This window comes from Pseudophryne corroboree, chromosome 1, assembly GCF_028390025.1.
Source record: "Pseudophryne corroboree isolate aPseCor3 chromosome 1, aPseCor3.hap2, whole genome shotgun sequence".
NCBI classification, from domain to species: domain Eukaryota; kingdom Metazoa; phylum Chordata; class Amphibia; order Anura; family Myobatrachidae; genus Pseudophryne; species Pseudophryne corroboree.
This window is the reverse complement of record NC_086444.1, coordinates 139210975-139224401: the sequence shown is the minus strand read 5'-3', so window position 1 is coordinate 139224401 and position 13427 is coordinate 139210975. Positions and strand designations below refer to the sequence as shown.

Sequence of the window (13427 nt, the reverse complement as noted above, 5' to 3'; positions counted from 1 at the left end):
AATACAAGTTTTTTTGACTTGACCCAAAGACCTTTGAAGTTTCTTCCCTGTGTGACTGCTCCCCCACCTCGGAGGCTCGCGTCTGTGGCTACCAGAATCCAGTCCTGGATGGCGACCCTGCAGAAGGTGAGCACTCTGCAGCCACCATAGGAGAGACACCCTGGCCCTAGGGGACAGGGTGATTAACTGATGCATCTGTAGATGTGATCCGGACCACTTGTTCCGTAGATCCCATTGGAAAGTCCTCGCATGGAACCTGCCGAAGGGAATGGCCCCGTAAAAGATGCCACCATCTTTCCCAGGACCCGAGTGCAGTCATGCACTGACACCTGTTTTGGCTTTAATAGGTTTTTTACCAGAGTCATTAGTTCCTGGGCCTTCTCTATCGGAAGATAAACCCATTTCTGGTCCGTATTCAGACTCATACCCAAGAAGGGCAAACGAGTCATAGGAACCAACTGTGACTTCGGGATATTGAGAGTCCAGCCGAGTTGCTGTGACACCTTCAGCGAAAGTGACACGCTGTTCAACAACTGCTCTTTTGATCTCACCCTTATTAGGAGATCGTCCAAGTATGGGATAATTGTGACTCCTTGCTTGCGTAGGAGCACCATCATTTCCGCCAATTACCCTGAAATTGGTCATGACAATACTGTACCGAAATTCTCAGGTACGCCTGATGGGGTGGATAAATGGGAACATGAAGGTATGCAGCCTTTATGTCTAGATACACCATAAAATCCCCCCCTTCCAGGCTGGCGATGATCGCTCTGAGCGATTCCACCTTGAATTTTAACCTTTTCAAGTATAGGTTCAGAGATTTTAATTTTAAAATAGGTCTGACCGAACCGTCCGGTTTCGGGACTACAGCCAAGGTTGAGTAATATCCCCTTCCTTGTTGAAGGAGGGGAACCTTGAGCACCACCTGTTGGAGATACAATGTGTGAATTGTATTTAATATTATCTCCCTTTCTGGGGGAGAAGCCGGTAGGGGCGATAAGGAAAACCGGCGAGGAGGCACCTCTTCGAATTCCAGCTTGTAACCCTGAGAAACAATTTCTATTGCCCAGGGATCCACCTGTGAGTGAACTCAGATGTGGCTGAAGAGTCGAAGACGTGCTCCCACTGGGGCGGACTCCCTTAGCGGAGCCCCAGCGTCATGCGGTGGATTTAGTAGAGGCTGGGGAGGACTTCTGTTCCTGGGAACTAGTTGTGCCCTGCGCCCGTACCTCTGGTAAGAAAGGACGCTCCTCGTTCTTTCTTGTTTTTCTGCGACCGAAAAGGACTGCATTTGATAATGTCGTGCTTTCTTAGGCTGTGAGGGAATATAATGCAAAAGATCAGATTTACCAGCTATAGCTGTGGAGACCAGGTCCAAGAGCCCATCTCCACACAATTCCTCACCCTTGTAAGGTAAAACCTCCATATGCCTCTTTTAGTCGGCATCACCTGACCATTGCATGTTCCACAGGACACGTCTAGCAGAAATCGACATAGCGTTGACTCTAGAACCCAGTAGACCAATGTCTCTTTGAGCATGTCATATATAAGACAGCATCTTTTATATATCCTAGGGTCAATAACATGGTATCCTTATCTAGGGTTTCAATCTCCGCTGATAAGGTATCTGTCCACGCTGCTACAGCGCTATAAACCCCTGCCGACACAATCGCCGGTCTGAGTAGTGTACCAGAATGTGTGTAAATGGACTTCAAAGTACTTTTCTGCATGCTATCTGCAGGATCCCTGAGGGTAGCTGTATCTTGGAATGTCAGCGCTACCTTTTGGGTAAACGTGTCAACGCCTTGTCCACCCTAGGTGAGGATTCCCATCGTATCCTGGCCCTAGCAGGGAAAGGATACACCATGAGAATTCTTTTGGGAAACTGCAGTTTCTTGTCTGGAGATTTTTTCTTTTTCACACAATTCATTTGGTTCATGAGAGGGGGGGAAATGTTATCTCAGCTTTCTTCCCCTTAAACATGTGTACCCTAATGTCAGGGACAGATGGGTCATCAGTGATATGCAAAACATCTTTTATTACAATAATCATATATTGAATACTTTTCTGCCAGTTTTGGCTGTAACTTTGCATTATCGTAGTCGACACTGGAGTTAGACTCCGTGTCGGTATCAGTGTCTATTATTTTGGATAGTGGGCGTTTTGAGACTCTGAAGGTCCCTGCGACATAGGGACAGTCATGGGTAGATTCCCTGTCTGTTCTCTAATCTTTTGTGCAATAAATTTACCTCAGCACTTCATTCCACATATCCAGTCAGGTGTCGGCGTTGTCTACGGAGACACCACACACACACACATTTGCTCCATCTCCTCCTTAGAAGAGCCTTTTACCTCAGACATGTCGACACACACGTACCGACACACCACACACTCAGGGAATCCTCTTATCTGAAGACAGTTCCTCCACAAGGCCCTTTGGAAAGACAGAGAGAGAGTATGCCAGCACACACCCAGCGCTAATACCCCAGGAAAAACACACAATGTGTTTACCGAGTAGCGCTGTAATACTATTATTTCCTGCCAATTATGTGCCCCCCCCCCTCTTCTCTGAAACCCCCTTTCACCGTGGATAAGCAGGGGAGAGTCCGGGGAGCTTCCTCTCAGCTGTGCTGTGGAGAAAATGGCGCTGGTGAGTGCTGAGGGAGAAGCCCCGCCCCCTCGGCGGCGGGCTTCTGTCCCGCTTAAATATAATAAAAACTGGCGGGGGCTCTTTATATATACAGTGCCTAGCTATATATATATATATATATATATCTCTTTTGCCAGAAATTAGGTTTATATTGCTGCCCAGGGCGCCCCCCCTGCGCCCTGCACCCTTACAGTGACTGCCGTGTGTGAGAGCAAAGGCGCACAGCTGCACTGCTGTGCGTTACCTCAGTGAAGATCATGAAGTCTTCTGCCGCCTCTGAAGTCTTCTTTTTCTTCTCATACTCACCCGGCTTCTATCTTCCGGCTCTATGAGGAGGACGGCGGCGCGGCTCCGGGACGAACTCCAGGGTGAGACCTGTGTTCTGACTCCCTCTGGAGCTAATGGTGTCCAGTAGCCTAAGAAGCAGAGCCTTGAAACTCACAGAAGTAGGGCTGCTTCTCTCCCCTCAGTCCCTCGATGCAGGGAGTCTGTTGCCAGCAGGCTCCCTGAAAATAAAAAACCTAACAAATATACTTTCTGTCAGGAAGCTCAGGAGAGCTCCCTGAAGTGCACCCATCTCCTCTGGGCACAGTATCAAACTGAGGTCTGGAGGAGGGGCATAGAGGGAGGAGCCAGTGCACACCAGATCTAAAGTCTTTCTTAAAGTGCCCATGTCTCCTGCGGAGCCCGTCTATCCCCATGGTCCTTACGGAGTCCCCAGCATCCTCTAGGACGTAAGAGAAAAGTCATTAAATGTTAATCTTTTTAAACATATATCGGACTTTACTCTGATTTGCATTGAATGATGAGAGATTTCTACGTATATGAGACATATGTGATGAACATATTGCACTAGTTTGTCTCTTTTTTTCTTCTTTTACACTTACTTTGGATGTACCCCATGTACACTGCATGCAAGGTTTTCCTGTATGAAGAAATACACACAGAAATAGAGGAGTCATACTTTTAAGCTAAGTTGATCTTTCCCTCTTTTTAAAAAAAATCTTTATTACATAACTAAATTTGGATAAAGAGGCGCAAAGGGAGGGGTGTCCCATATCAAAAAGTTTTCTTTGAGCAACTGCCATCCCTAAGCAATGTCAAACATCGCTGGGTGTGGCTCCCCTATTTGAATAATGAACTGCTCTGCAACTGTCACTGGCAAGGGAGTCCAGCCTTATGTATGGTTCAGATTTTGTTATGAATCGGTGGTATTTGCCTTTTAAGTACTTAAACAACCTATTTCCAGTCAGAAGTGGATAGTGTCTTAATTATCAGAGGTTAACCTGTCACTTGAACTAAACATTGCCGAACCTCTCAGAGAGCAATAGGAGGAAAGGAGAGATAGACATTAAAAGGAAAACTTGATAGTGAGCAACTGCTTATCTGCTGTGTAAAGGTTACCGGCAGCTCTCCCAGTGACCTTAAGTGTTGGACTAAAATCTTTACCTTTTTACCTCACAGGAGGAGCCCTAAGGAGAGTGAGAAGCTAAGCAAGGAGACCTAGGGCCCTTTGGAATAGTCAGCCTAACTCTGCAAACCTTACATATTTAACATACAGCGGGCGGAGCTTGGCCGGTCGTCCCAGCATTTACAGCACTGAGCAAGGCAGTATAAGAGGCAGGACGGGGCAGAGAAGGAGGCAGATTATTCTCCTCAGTGCCAGCCTTTTGACAGCATCAATCCAGGGGAATGCCCGTCCGGAGGTGTGACCTGACAAAGATTGGCATTATACTTGAAATTCCATAGCGAAGTACGGGTATTCAGCTAGTATTAAATAAGTGAACAATATGTCTCTCTCCACTTCATTAAGGAAGCGGTTCCCTGTAATACAGAGCACTATACTGTAAGTATTACCTGCATACTCAAGTTCCAGCTCAGCTAAAACTTTTACAGTGTTCTCATAGCTGATGTTCTCAATCTCCAGGGCAGCAACAGCATCGTAAACACTCTTTGTTCTCAAAATGAGTTCTTCTGTTCTGGTTTGTATGAGCTCTGGTGACAAATCCCATCGCAAAAGATTTCTGCTGGCAGCCAATCCAGAAGCCATTCTTGCGGGTTTGGGAAGCTCTGAACCAATCGTCATTTTCAATAAAACTTTATTGCTGTGTAACCTGGTATTGAGAGAAACGCCATGAAAGACATCAAGACCATTACATGTAGCACTGCAGCCAAACGTTTCACATTATCAGCCTGGTATAGCCTCATGACATTACTGCTTTCAGAACTGTGACTTTTTATGGGGAAACTTGACTTAGCAATTATAAATACATGCAGATATATTTATTTTAGTGATGTGCACCGGACATTTTTCGGGTTTTGTGTTTTGGTTTTGGAATCGGTTGCGTTTTGGCAAAACCTTCCTGAAATTTTTTTGTCGGATTCGGGTGTGTTTTGGATTCGGGTGTTTTTTTACAAAAACCCCTCAAAAACAGCTTAAATCATAGAATTTGGGGGTCATTTTGATCCCATAGTATTATTAACCTCAATAACCATAATTTCCACTCATTTTCAGTCTATTCTGAACACCTCACAATATTATTTTTAGTCCTAAAATTTGCACCGAGGTCGCTGGATGACTAAGCTAAGCGACCCAAGTGGCCGACACAAACACCTGGCCCATCTAGGAGTGGCACTGCAGTGTCAGACAGGATGGCACTTCAAAAAAATAGTCACCAAACAGCACATGATGCAAAGAAAAATGAAAGAAAAAAAGAGGTGCAAGATGGAATTGTCCTTGGGCCCTCCCACCCACCCTTATGTTGTATAAACAGGACATGCACACTTTAACAAACCCATCATTTCAGCGACAGGGTCTGCCACACAACTGTGACTGAAATGACTGGTTGGTTTGGGCCCCCACCAAAAAGAAGCAATCAATCTCTCCTTGCTCAAACTGGCTCTACAGAGGCAAGATGACCACCTCCTCCTCATCGTCAGATTCCTCACCACTTTCACTGTGTACATCCCCCTCCTCACAGTTTATTAATTCGTCCCCACTGGAATCCACCATCTCAGGTCCCTGTGTACTTTCTGGAGGCAATTGCTGGTGAATGTCTCCACGGAGGAATTGATTATAATTAATTTTGATGAACATCATCTTCTCCACATTTTCTGGAAGTAACCTCGTACGCCGATTGCTGACAAGGTGAGCGGCTGCACTAAACACTCTTTCGGAGTACACACTGGAGGGTAGGCAACTTAGGTAAAATAAAGCCAGTTTCTGCAAGGGCCTCCAAATTGCCTCTTTTTCCTGCCAGTATACGTACGGACTGTCTGACGTGCCTACTTGGATGCGGTCACTCATATAATCCTCCACTATTCTTTCAATGGTGAGAGAATCATATGCAGTGACAGTAGACGACATGTCAGTAATCGTTGGCAGGTCCTTCAGTCCGGACCAGATGTCAGCACTCGCTCCAGACTGCCCTGCATCACCGCCAGCGGGTGGGCTCGGAATTCTTAGCCTTTTCCTCGCACCCCCAGTTGCGGGAGAATGTGAAGGAGGAGCTGTTGACGGGTCACGTTCAGCTTGACTTGACAATTTTCTCACCAGCAGGTCCAACGTAGGTTTTAAATCTAGGATCGAGCACGGTGGCCAAAATGTAGTGCTCTGATTTCAACAGATTGACCACCCGTGAATCCTGGTTAAGCGAATTAAGGGCTCCATCCACAAGTCCCACATGCCTAGCGGAATCGCTCTGTTTTAGCTCCTCCTTCAATGTCTCCAGCTTCTTTTGCAAAAGCCTGATGTGGGGAATGACCTGACTCAGGCTGGCAGTGTCTGAACTGACTTCACATGTGGCAAGTTCAAAGGGTTGCAGAACCTTGCACAACGTTGAAATCATTCTCCACTGCGCTTGAGTCAGGTGCATTCCCCCTCCTTTGCCTATATCGTAGGCAGATGTATAGGCTTGAATGGCCTTTTGCTGCTCCTCCATCCTCTGAAGCATATAGAGGGTTGAATTCCACCTCGTTACCACCTCTTGCTTCAGAGGATGGCAGGGCAGGTTCAGGACTGTTTGCTGGTGCTCCAGTCTTCGGCACGCGGTGGCTGAATGCCGAAAGTGGCCCGCAATTCTTCGGGCCACCGGCAGCATCTCTTGCACGCCCCTGTCGTTTTTTAAATAATTCTGCACCACCAAATTCAATGTATGTGCAAAACATGGGACGTGCTGGAATTTGCCCAGATGTAATGCACGCACAATATTGCTGGCGTTGTCCGATGTCACAAATCCCCTGGAGAGTCCATTTGGGGTAAGCCATTCTGCGATGATGTTCCTCAGTTTCCGTAAGAGGTTGTCAGCTGTGTGCCTCTTCTGGAAAGCGGTGATACAAAGCGTAGCCTGCCTAGGAACGAGTTGGCGTTTGCGAGATGCTGCTACTGGTGCCGCCGCTGCTGTTCTTGCTGCGGGAGGCAATACATCTACCCAGTGGGCTGTCACAGTCATATAGTCCTGAGTCTGCCCTGCTCCACTTGTCCACATGTCCGTGGTTAAGTGGACATTGGGTACAACTGCATTTTTTAGGACACTGGTGACTTTTTTTCTGAGGTCTATGTACATTTTCGGTATCGCCTGCCTAGAGAAATGGAACCTAGATGGTATTTGGTACCGGGGACACAGTACCTCAATCAAGTCTGTAGTTGCCTGTGAATTAACGGTGGATAACGGAAACACGTTTCTCACCGCCCAGGCCTGAGTTATCCGCTTTGCAGCAGGATGACTGCTGTGATATTTCATCTTCCTCGCAAAGGACTGTTGGACAGTCAATTGCTTACTGGAAGTAGCACAAGTGGTCTTCCGACTTCCCCTCTGGGATGACAATCGACTCCCAGCAGCAACAACAGCAGTACCAGCAGCAGTAGGCGTTACACTCAAGGATGCATCGGAGGAATCCCAGGCAGGAGAGGACTCGTCAGACTTGCCAGTGACATGGCCTGCAGGACTATTGGCTTTCCTGTGTAAGGAGGAAATTGACACTGAGGGAGTTGGTGGTGTGGTTTGCAGGAGCTTGGTTACAAGAGGAAGGGATTTAGTGGTCAGTGGACTGCTTCCGCTGTCATCCAAAGTTTTTGAACTTGTCACTGGCTTATGATGAATGCGCTGCAGGTGACGTATAAGGGAGGATGTTCCGAGGTGGTTAACGTCCTTACCCCTACTTATTACAGCTTGACAAAGGCAACACATGGCTTGACACCTGTTGTCCGCATTTGTGTTAAAATAATTCCACACCGAAGAGGTGATTTTTTTTGTAATTTGACCAGGCATGTCAATGGCCATATTTGTCCCATGGACAACAGGTGTCTCCCCGGGTGCCTGACTTAAACAAACCACCTCACCATCAGAATCCTCCTTGTCAATTTCCTCCTCAGCGCCAGCAACACCAATATCCTCATCCTGGTGTACTTCAACAGTGACATCTTCAATTTTACTATCAGGAACTGGACTGCGGGTGCTCCTTCCAACACTTGCAGGGGGCGTGCAAATGGTGGAAGGCGCCACCTCTTCCCGTCCAGTGTTGGGAAGGTCAGGCATCGCAGCCGACACAATTGGACTCTCCTTGGGGATTTGTGACTTAGAAGAACGCACAGTTCTTTGCTGTGCTTTTGCCAGCTTAAGTCTTTTCATTTTTCTAGCGAGAGGATGAGTGCTTCCATCCTCATGTGAAGCTGAACCACTAGCCATGAACATAGGCTAGGGCCTCAGCCGTTCCTTGCCACTCCGTGTCGTAAATGGCATATTGGCAAGTTTACGCTTCTCATCAGACGCTTTCAATTTTGATTTTTGGGTCATTTTACTGAACTTTTGTTTTTTGGATTTTACATGCTCTTTACTATGACATTGGGCATCGGCCTTGGCAGACGACGTTGATGGCATTTCATCGTCTCGGCCATGACTAGTGGCAGCAGCTTCAGCACGAGGTGGAAGTGGATCTTGATCTTTCCCTATTTTAACCTCCACATTTTTGTTCTCCATTTTTTAATGTGTGGAATTATATGCCAGTATCAATAGCAATGGCCTACTACTATATATACTGCGCACAACTGAAATGCACCACAGGTATGGATGGATAGTATACTTGACGACACAGAGGTAGGTAGATCAGTGGCCTTCCGTACCGTACTGCTATATATACTGGTGGTCACTGTCAGCAAACTGCAAAACTAAAATGCACCACAGGTATAGAATCTAGATGGATAGTATACTTGATGACACAGAGGTAGGTAGAGCAGTGGCCTTCCGTACCGTACTGCTATATATTATATACTGGTGGTCAGCAAACTGTGCAAAACTGAAATGCACCACAGGTATGGATGGATAGTATACTTGACGACACAGAGGTAGGTAGAGCAGTGGCCGATTGTACCGTACTGCTATATATTATATACTGGTGGTCAGCAAACTGTGCAAAACTGAAATGCACGACAGGTATGGATGGATAGTATACTTGACGACACAGAGGTAGGTAGAGCAGTGGCCTTCTGTACCGTACTCCTATATATTATATACTGGTGGTCAGCAAAGTTATGCAAAGTTACTCCTACTATATACTACAATGCAGCACAGATATGGAGCGTTTTTCAGGCAGAGAATGTATAATACTGGTGGTCACTGGTCAGCAAAACTCTGCACTGTACTCCTCCTATATAATACTGCTGGTCCCCAGTCCCCACAATAAAGCAGTGTGAGCACAGATATATGCAGCACACTGAGCACAGATATGGAGCGTTTTTCAGGCAGAGAACGTATAATACTGGTGGTCACTGGTCAGCAAAACTCTGCACTGTACTCCTCCTATATAATACTGCTGGTCCCCAGTCCCCACAATAAAGCAGTGTGAGCACAGATATATGCAGCACACTGAGCACAGATATGGAGCGTTTTTCAGGCAGAGAACGTATAATACTGGTGGTCACTGGTCAGCAAAACTCTGCACTGTACTCCTCCTATAATACTGCTGGTCCCCAGAATAAAGATATTTGCAGCCCCCTGAAAGTTGTGAAACAAAGTGAGAGGACGCCAGCCACGTCCTCTCACTATCATTTCCAATGCACGAGTGAAAAATGGCGGCGACGCGCGGCTCCTTATATAGAATCCGAATCTCGCGAGAATCCGACAGCGGGATGATGACGTTCGGGCGCGCTCGGGTTAACCGAGCAATACTGGAGTATCCGAGTATGCCTCGGACCCGTGTAAAATGGGTGAAGTTCGGGGGGGTTCGGATTCCGAGGAACCGAACCCGCTCATCACTAATTTATTTGCATCTATATCAGAGTAACCCAGAAAACTAGACTTTTTTTTAAAGAATAAGATAAGTCCAAAGACATATCTGATAACATATCACGGTGTTCGAGAGCCTAAAACTGCACTTCCACCTAGTAAAAAATAAGAATTTACTCACCGGTAATTCTATTTCTCGTAGTCCGTAGTGGATGCTGGGAACTCCGTAAGGACCATGGGGAATAGAAGGGCTCCGCAGGAGACTGGGCACTCTAAGAAAGAATTAGGACTACTGGTGTGCACTGGCTCCTCCCTCTATGCCCCTCCTCCAGACCTCAGTTAGGGAAACCGTGCCCGGAAGAGCTGACACAACAAGGAAAGGATTTGGAATCCCGGGTAAGACTCATACCAGCCACACCAATCACACCGTACAACTCGTGATAACTATACCCAGTTAACAGTATGAATAACAACTGAGCCTCACTGAACAGATGGCTCAGAACAATAACCCTTTAGTTAGGCAATAACTATATACAAGTATTGCAGACAATCCGCACTTGGGATGGGCGCCCAGCATCCACTACGGACTACGAGAAATAGAATTACCGGTGAGTAAATTCTTATTTTCTCTGACGTCCTAGTGGATGCTGGGAACTCCGTAAGGACCATGGGGATTATACCAAAGCTCCCAAACGGGCGGGAGAGTGCGGATGACTCTGCAGCACCGAATGAGCAAACTTAAGGTCCTCCCCAGCCAGGGTATCAAACTTGTAGAATTTTGCAAACGTGTTTGATCCCGACCAGGTAGCAGCTCGGCAAAGTTGTAAAGCCGAGACCCCTCGGGCAGCCGCCTTCCTCGTGGAATGGGCCTTCACTGATTTAGGATGCGGCAGTCCAGCCGCAGAATGTGCAAGTTGAATCGTGGAGCAGATCCAGCGAGCAATAGTCTGCTTAGAAGCAGGAGCACCCAGCTTGTTGGGTGCATGCAGGATAAACAGCGAGTCAGTCTTTCTGACTCTAGCCGTCCTGGAAACATAGATTTTCAGGGCCCGGACTACGTCCAGCAACTTGGAGGCCTCCAAGTCCCGAGTAGCCGCAGGCACCACAATAGGTTGGTTCAAATGAAACGCTGATACCACCTTAGGGAGGAATTGGGGACACGTCCTCAATTCTGCTCTGTCCATATGGAAGATCAGATAGGGGCTTTCACAGGACAAAGCCGCCAATTCTGACACCCGCCTAGCCGAAGCCAAGGCCAAAAGCATGACCACTTTCCACGTGAGATATTTTAATTCCACGGTCTGAAGTGGCTCAAACCAATGTGATTTTAGGAAATCCAACACAACGTTGAGATCCCAAGGTGCCACCGGGGGCACAAAAGGGGGCTGAATGTGCAGCACTCCCTTAACAAACGTCTGAACTTCAGGCAGTGAAGCCAGTTCTTTTTGAAAGAAAATAGACAGGGCCGAAATCTGGACTTTAATGGAACCCAATTTTAGGCCCATAGTCACTCCTGACTGTAGGAAGTGCAGAAAACGACCCAGCTGAAATTCTTCTGTGGGGGCCTTCATAGCCTCACACCAAGCAACATATTTTCGCCATATGCGGTGATAATGCTTTGCGGTCACATCTTTCCTAGCTTTTATCAGCGTAGGAATGACTTCAACCGGAATGCCCTTTTCCATCAGGATCCGGCGTTCAACCGCCATGCCGTCAAACGCAGCCGCGGTAAGTCTTGGAACAGACAGGGCCCCTGCTGTAGCAGGTCCTGTCTGAGAGGCAGAGGCCAAGGGTCCTCTGAGATCATCTCTTGCAGTTCCGGGTACCAAGTCCTTCTTGGCCAATCCGGAACGATGAGTATAGTTCTTACTCCTCTCTTTCTTATTATCCTCAGCACCTTTGGTATGAGAGGAAGAGGAGGGAACACATAAACCGACTGGTACACCCACGGTGTCACTAGAGCGTCCACAGCTATTGCCTGAGGGTCCCTTGACCTGGCGCAATATCTTTTTAGCTTTTTGTTTAGGCGGGACGCCATCATGTCCACCTGTGGCCTTTCCCAACGGTTTACAATCAGTTGGAAGACTTCTGGATGAAGTCCCCACTCTCCCGGGTGGAGGTCGTGCCTGCTGAGGAAGTCTGCTTCCCAGTTGTCCACTCCCGGAATGAACACTGCTGACAGTGCAATCACGTGATTTTCCGCCCATCGGAGAATCCTTGTGGCTTCTGCCATCGCCATCCTGCTTCTTGTGCCGCCCTGTCGGTTTACATGGGCGACCGCCGTGATGTTGTCTGACTGAATCAGCACCGGCTGCTTTTGAAGCAGGGTCTTGCCTGACTTAGGGCATTGTAAATGGCCCTTAGTTCCAGAATATTTATGTGTAGGGAAGCCTCCTGACTCGACCATTGTCCTTGGAAGTTTCTTCCCTGAGTGACTGCCCCCCAACCTCGGAGGCTTGCATCCGTGGTCACCAGGACCCAGTCCTGTATGCCGAATCTGCGGCCCTCTAGAAGATGAGCACTCTGCAGCCACCACAGCAGAGACACCCTGGCCCTCGGGGACAGGGTGATCAGCCGATGCATCTGAAGATGCGATCCGGACCACTGGTCTAACAGATCCCACTGAAAGATCCTTGCATGGAACCTGCCGAATGGAATTGCCTCGTAAGAAGCTACCATCTTTCCCAGGACTCGCATGCAGTGATGCACCGACACCTGTTTTGGTTTCAGGAGGTCTCTGACCAGAGATGACAACTCCTTGGCCTTCTCCTCCGGGAGAAACACCTTCTTCTGTTCGGTGTCCAGAATCATACCCAGGAACAGCAGACGCGTCGTAGGAACCAGCTGCGACTTTGGAATATTCAGAATCCAGCCGTGCTGTTGTAGCACTTCCTGAGATAGTGCTACTCTGACCAACAACTGCTCCCTGGACCTCGCCTTTATAAGGAGATCGTCCAAGTATGGGATAATTATAACTCCCTTCTTTCGAAGGAGTATCATCATTTCGGCCATTACTTTGGTAAATACCCTCGGTGCCGTGGACAGACCAAACGGCAACGTCTGGAATTGGTAATGGCAGTCTTGTACCACAAAACGGCGGTACACCTGGTGAGGTGGGTAAATGGGGACATGCAGGTAAGCATCCTTGATGTCCAGTGATACCATGTAATCCCCTTCTTCCAGGCTTGCAATAACCGCCCTGAGCGATTCCATTTTGAACTTGAACCTCCTTATATAAGTGTTCAAGGATTTCAAATTTAGAATGGGTCTCACCGAACCGTCTGGTTTCGGTACCACAAACATTGTGGAATAGTAACCCCGTCCCTGTTGAAGGAGGGGAACTTTTATTATCACCTGCTGGAGGTACAGCTTGTGAATTGCCGCCAGCACTACCTCCCTGTCCGGGGGAGTGGCTGGCAAGGCTGATTTGAGGTAACGGCGAGGGGGAGACGTCTCGAATTCCAGCTTGTATCCCTGAGATACCACTTGTAGAACCCAGGGATCCACCTGTGAGCGAACCCACCGGTCGCTGAAGTTCCGGAGACGGGCCCCCA

The 13427-nt window shown here is 47.8% G+C and overlaps 1 protein-coding gene across 2 annotated transcripts in view; it reads right to left on the bottom strand.

Annotated features, from left to right (window-relative positions):
• The window catches only part of NLN (neurolysin), a 147333-nt gene that overhangs the window by 108826 nt on the left and 25080 nt on the right, over positions 1–13427 (bottom strand). For both annotated transcript variants that reach the window (XM_063963235.1, XM_063963240.1), the window contains exon 2: positions 4508–4764. In XM_063963235.1, coding sequence (XP_063819305.1) covers positions 4508–4764 — 257 coding nt within the window. The remainder of the gene's footprint in view (positions 1–4507; positions 4765–13427) is intronic.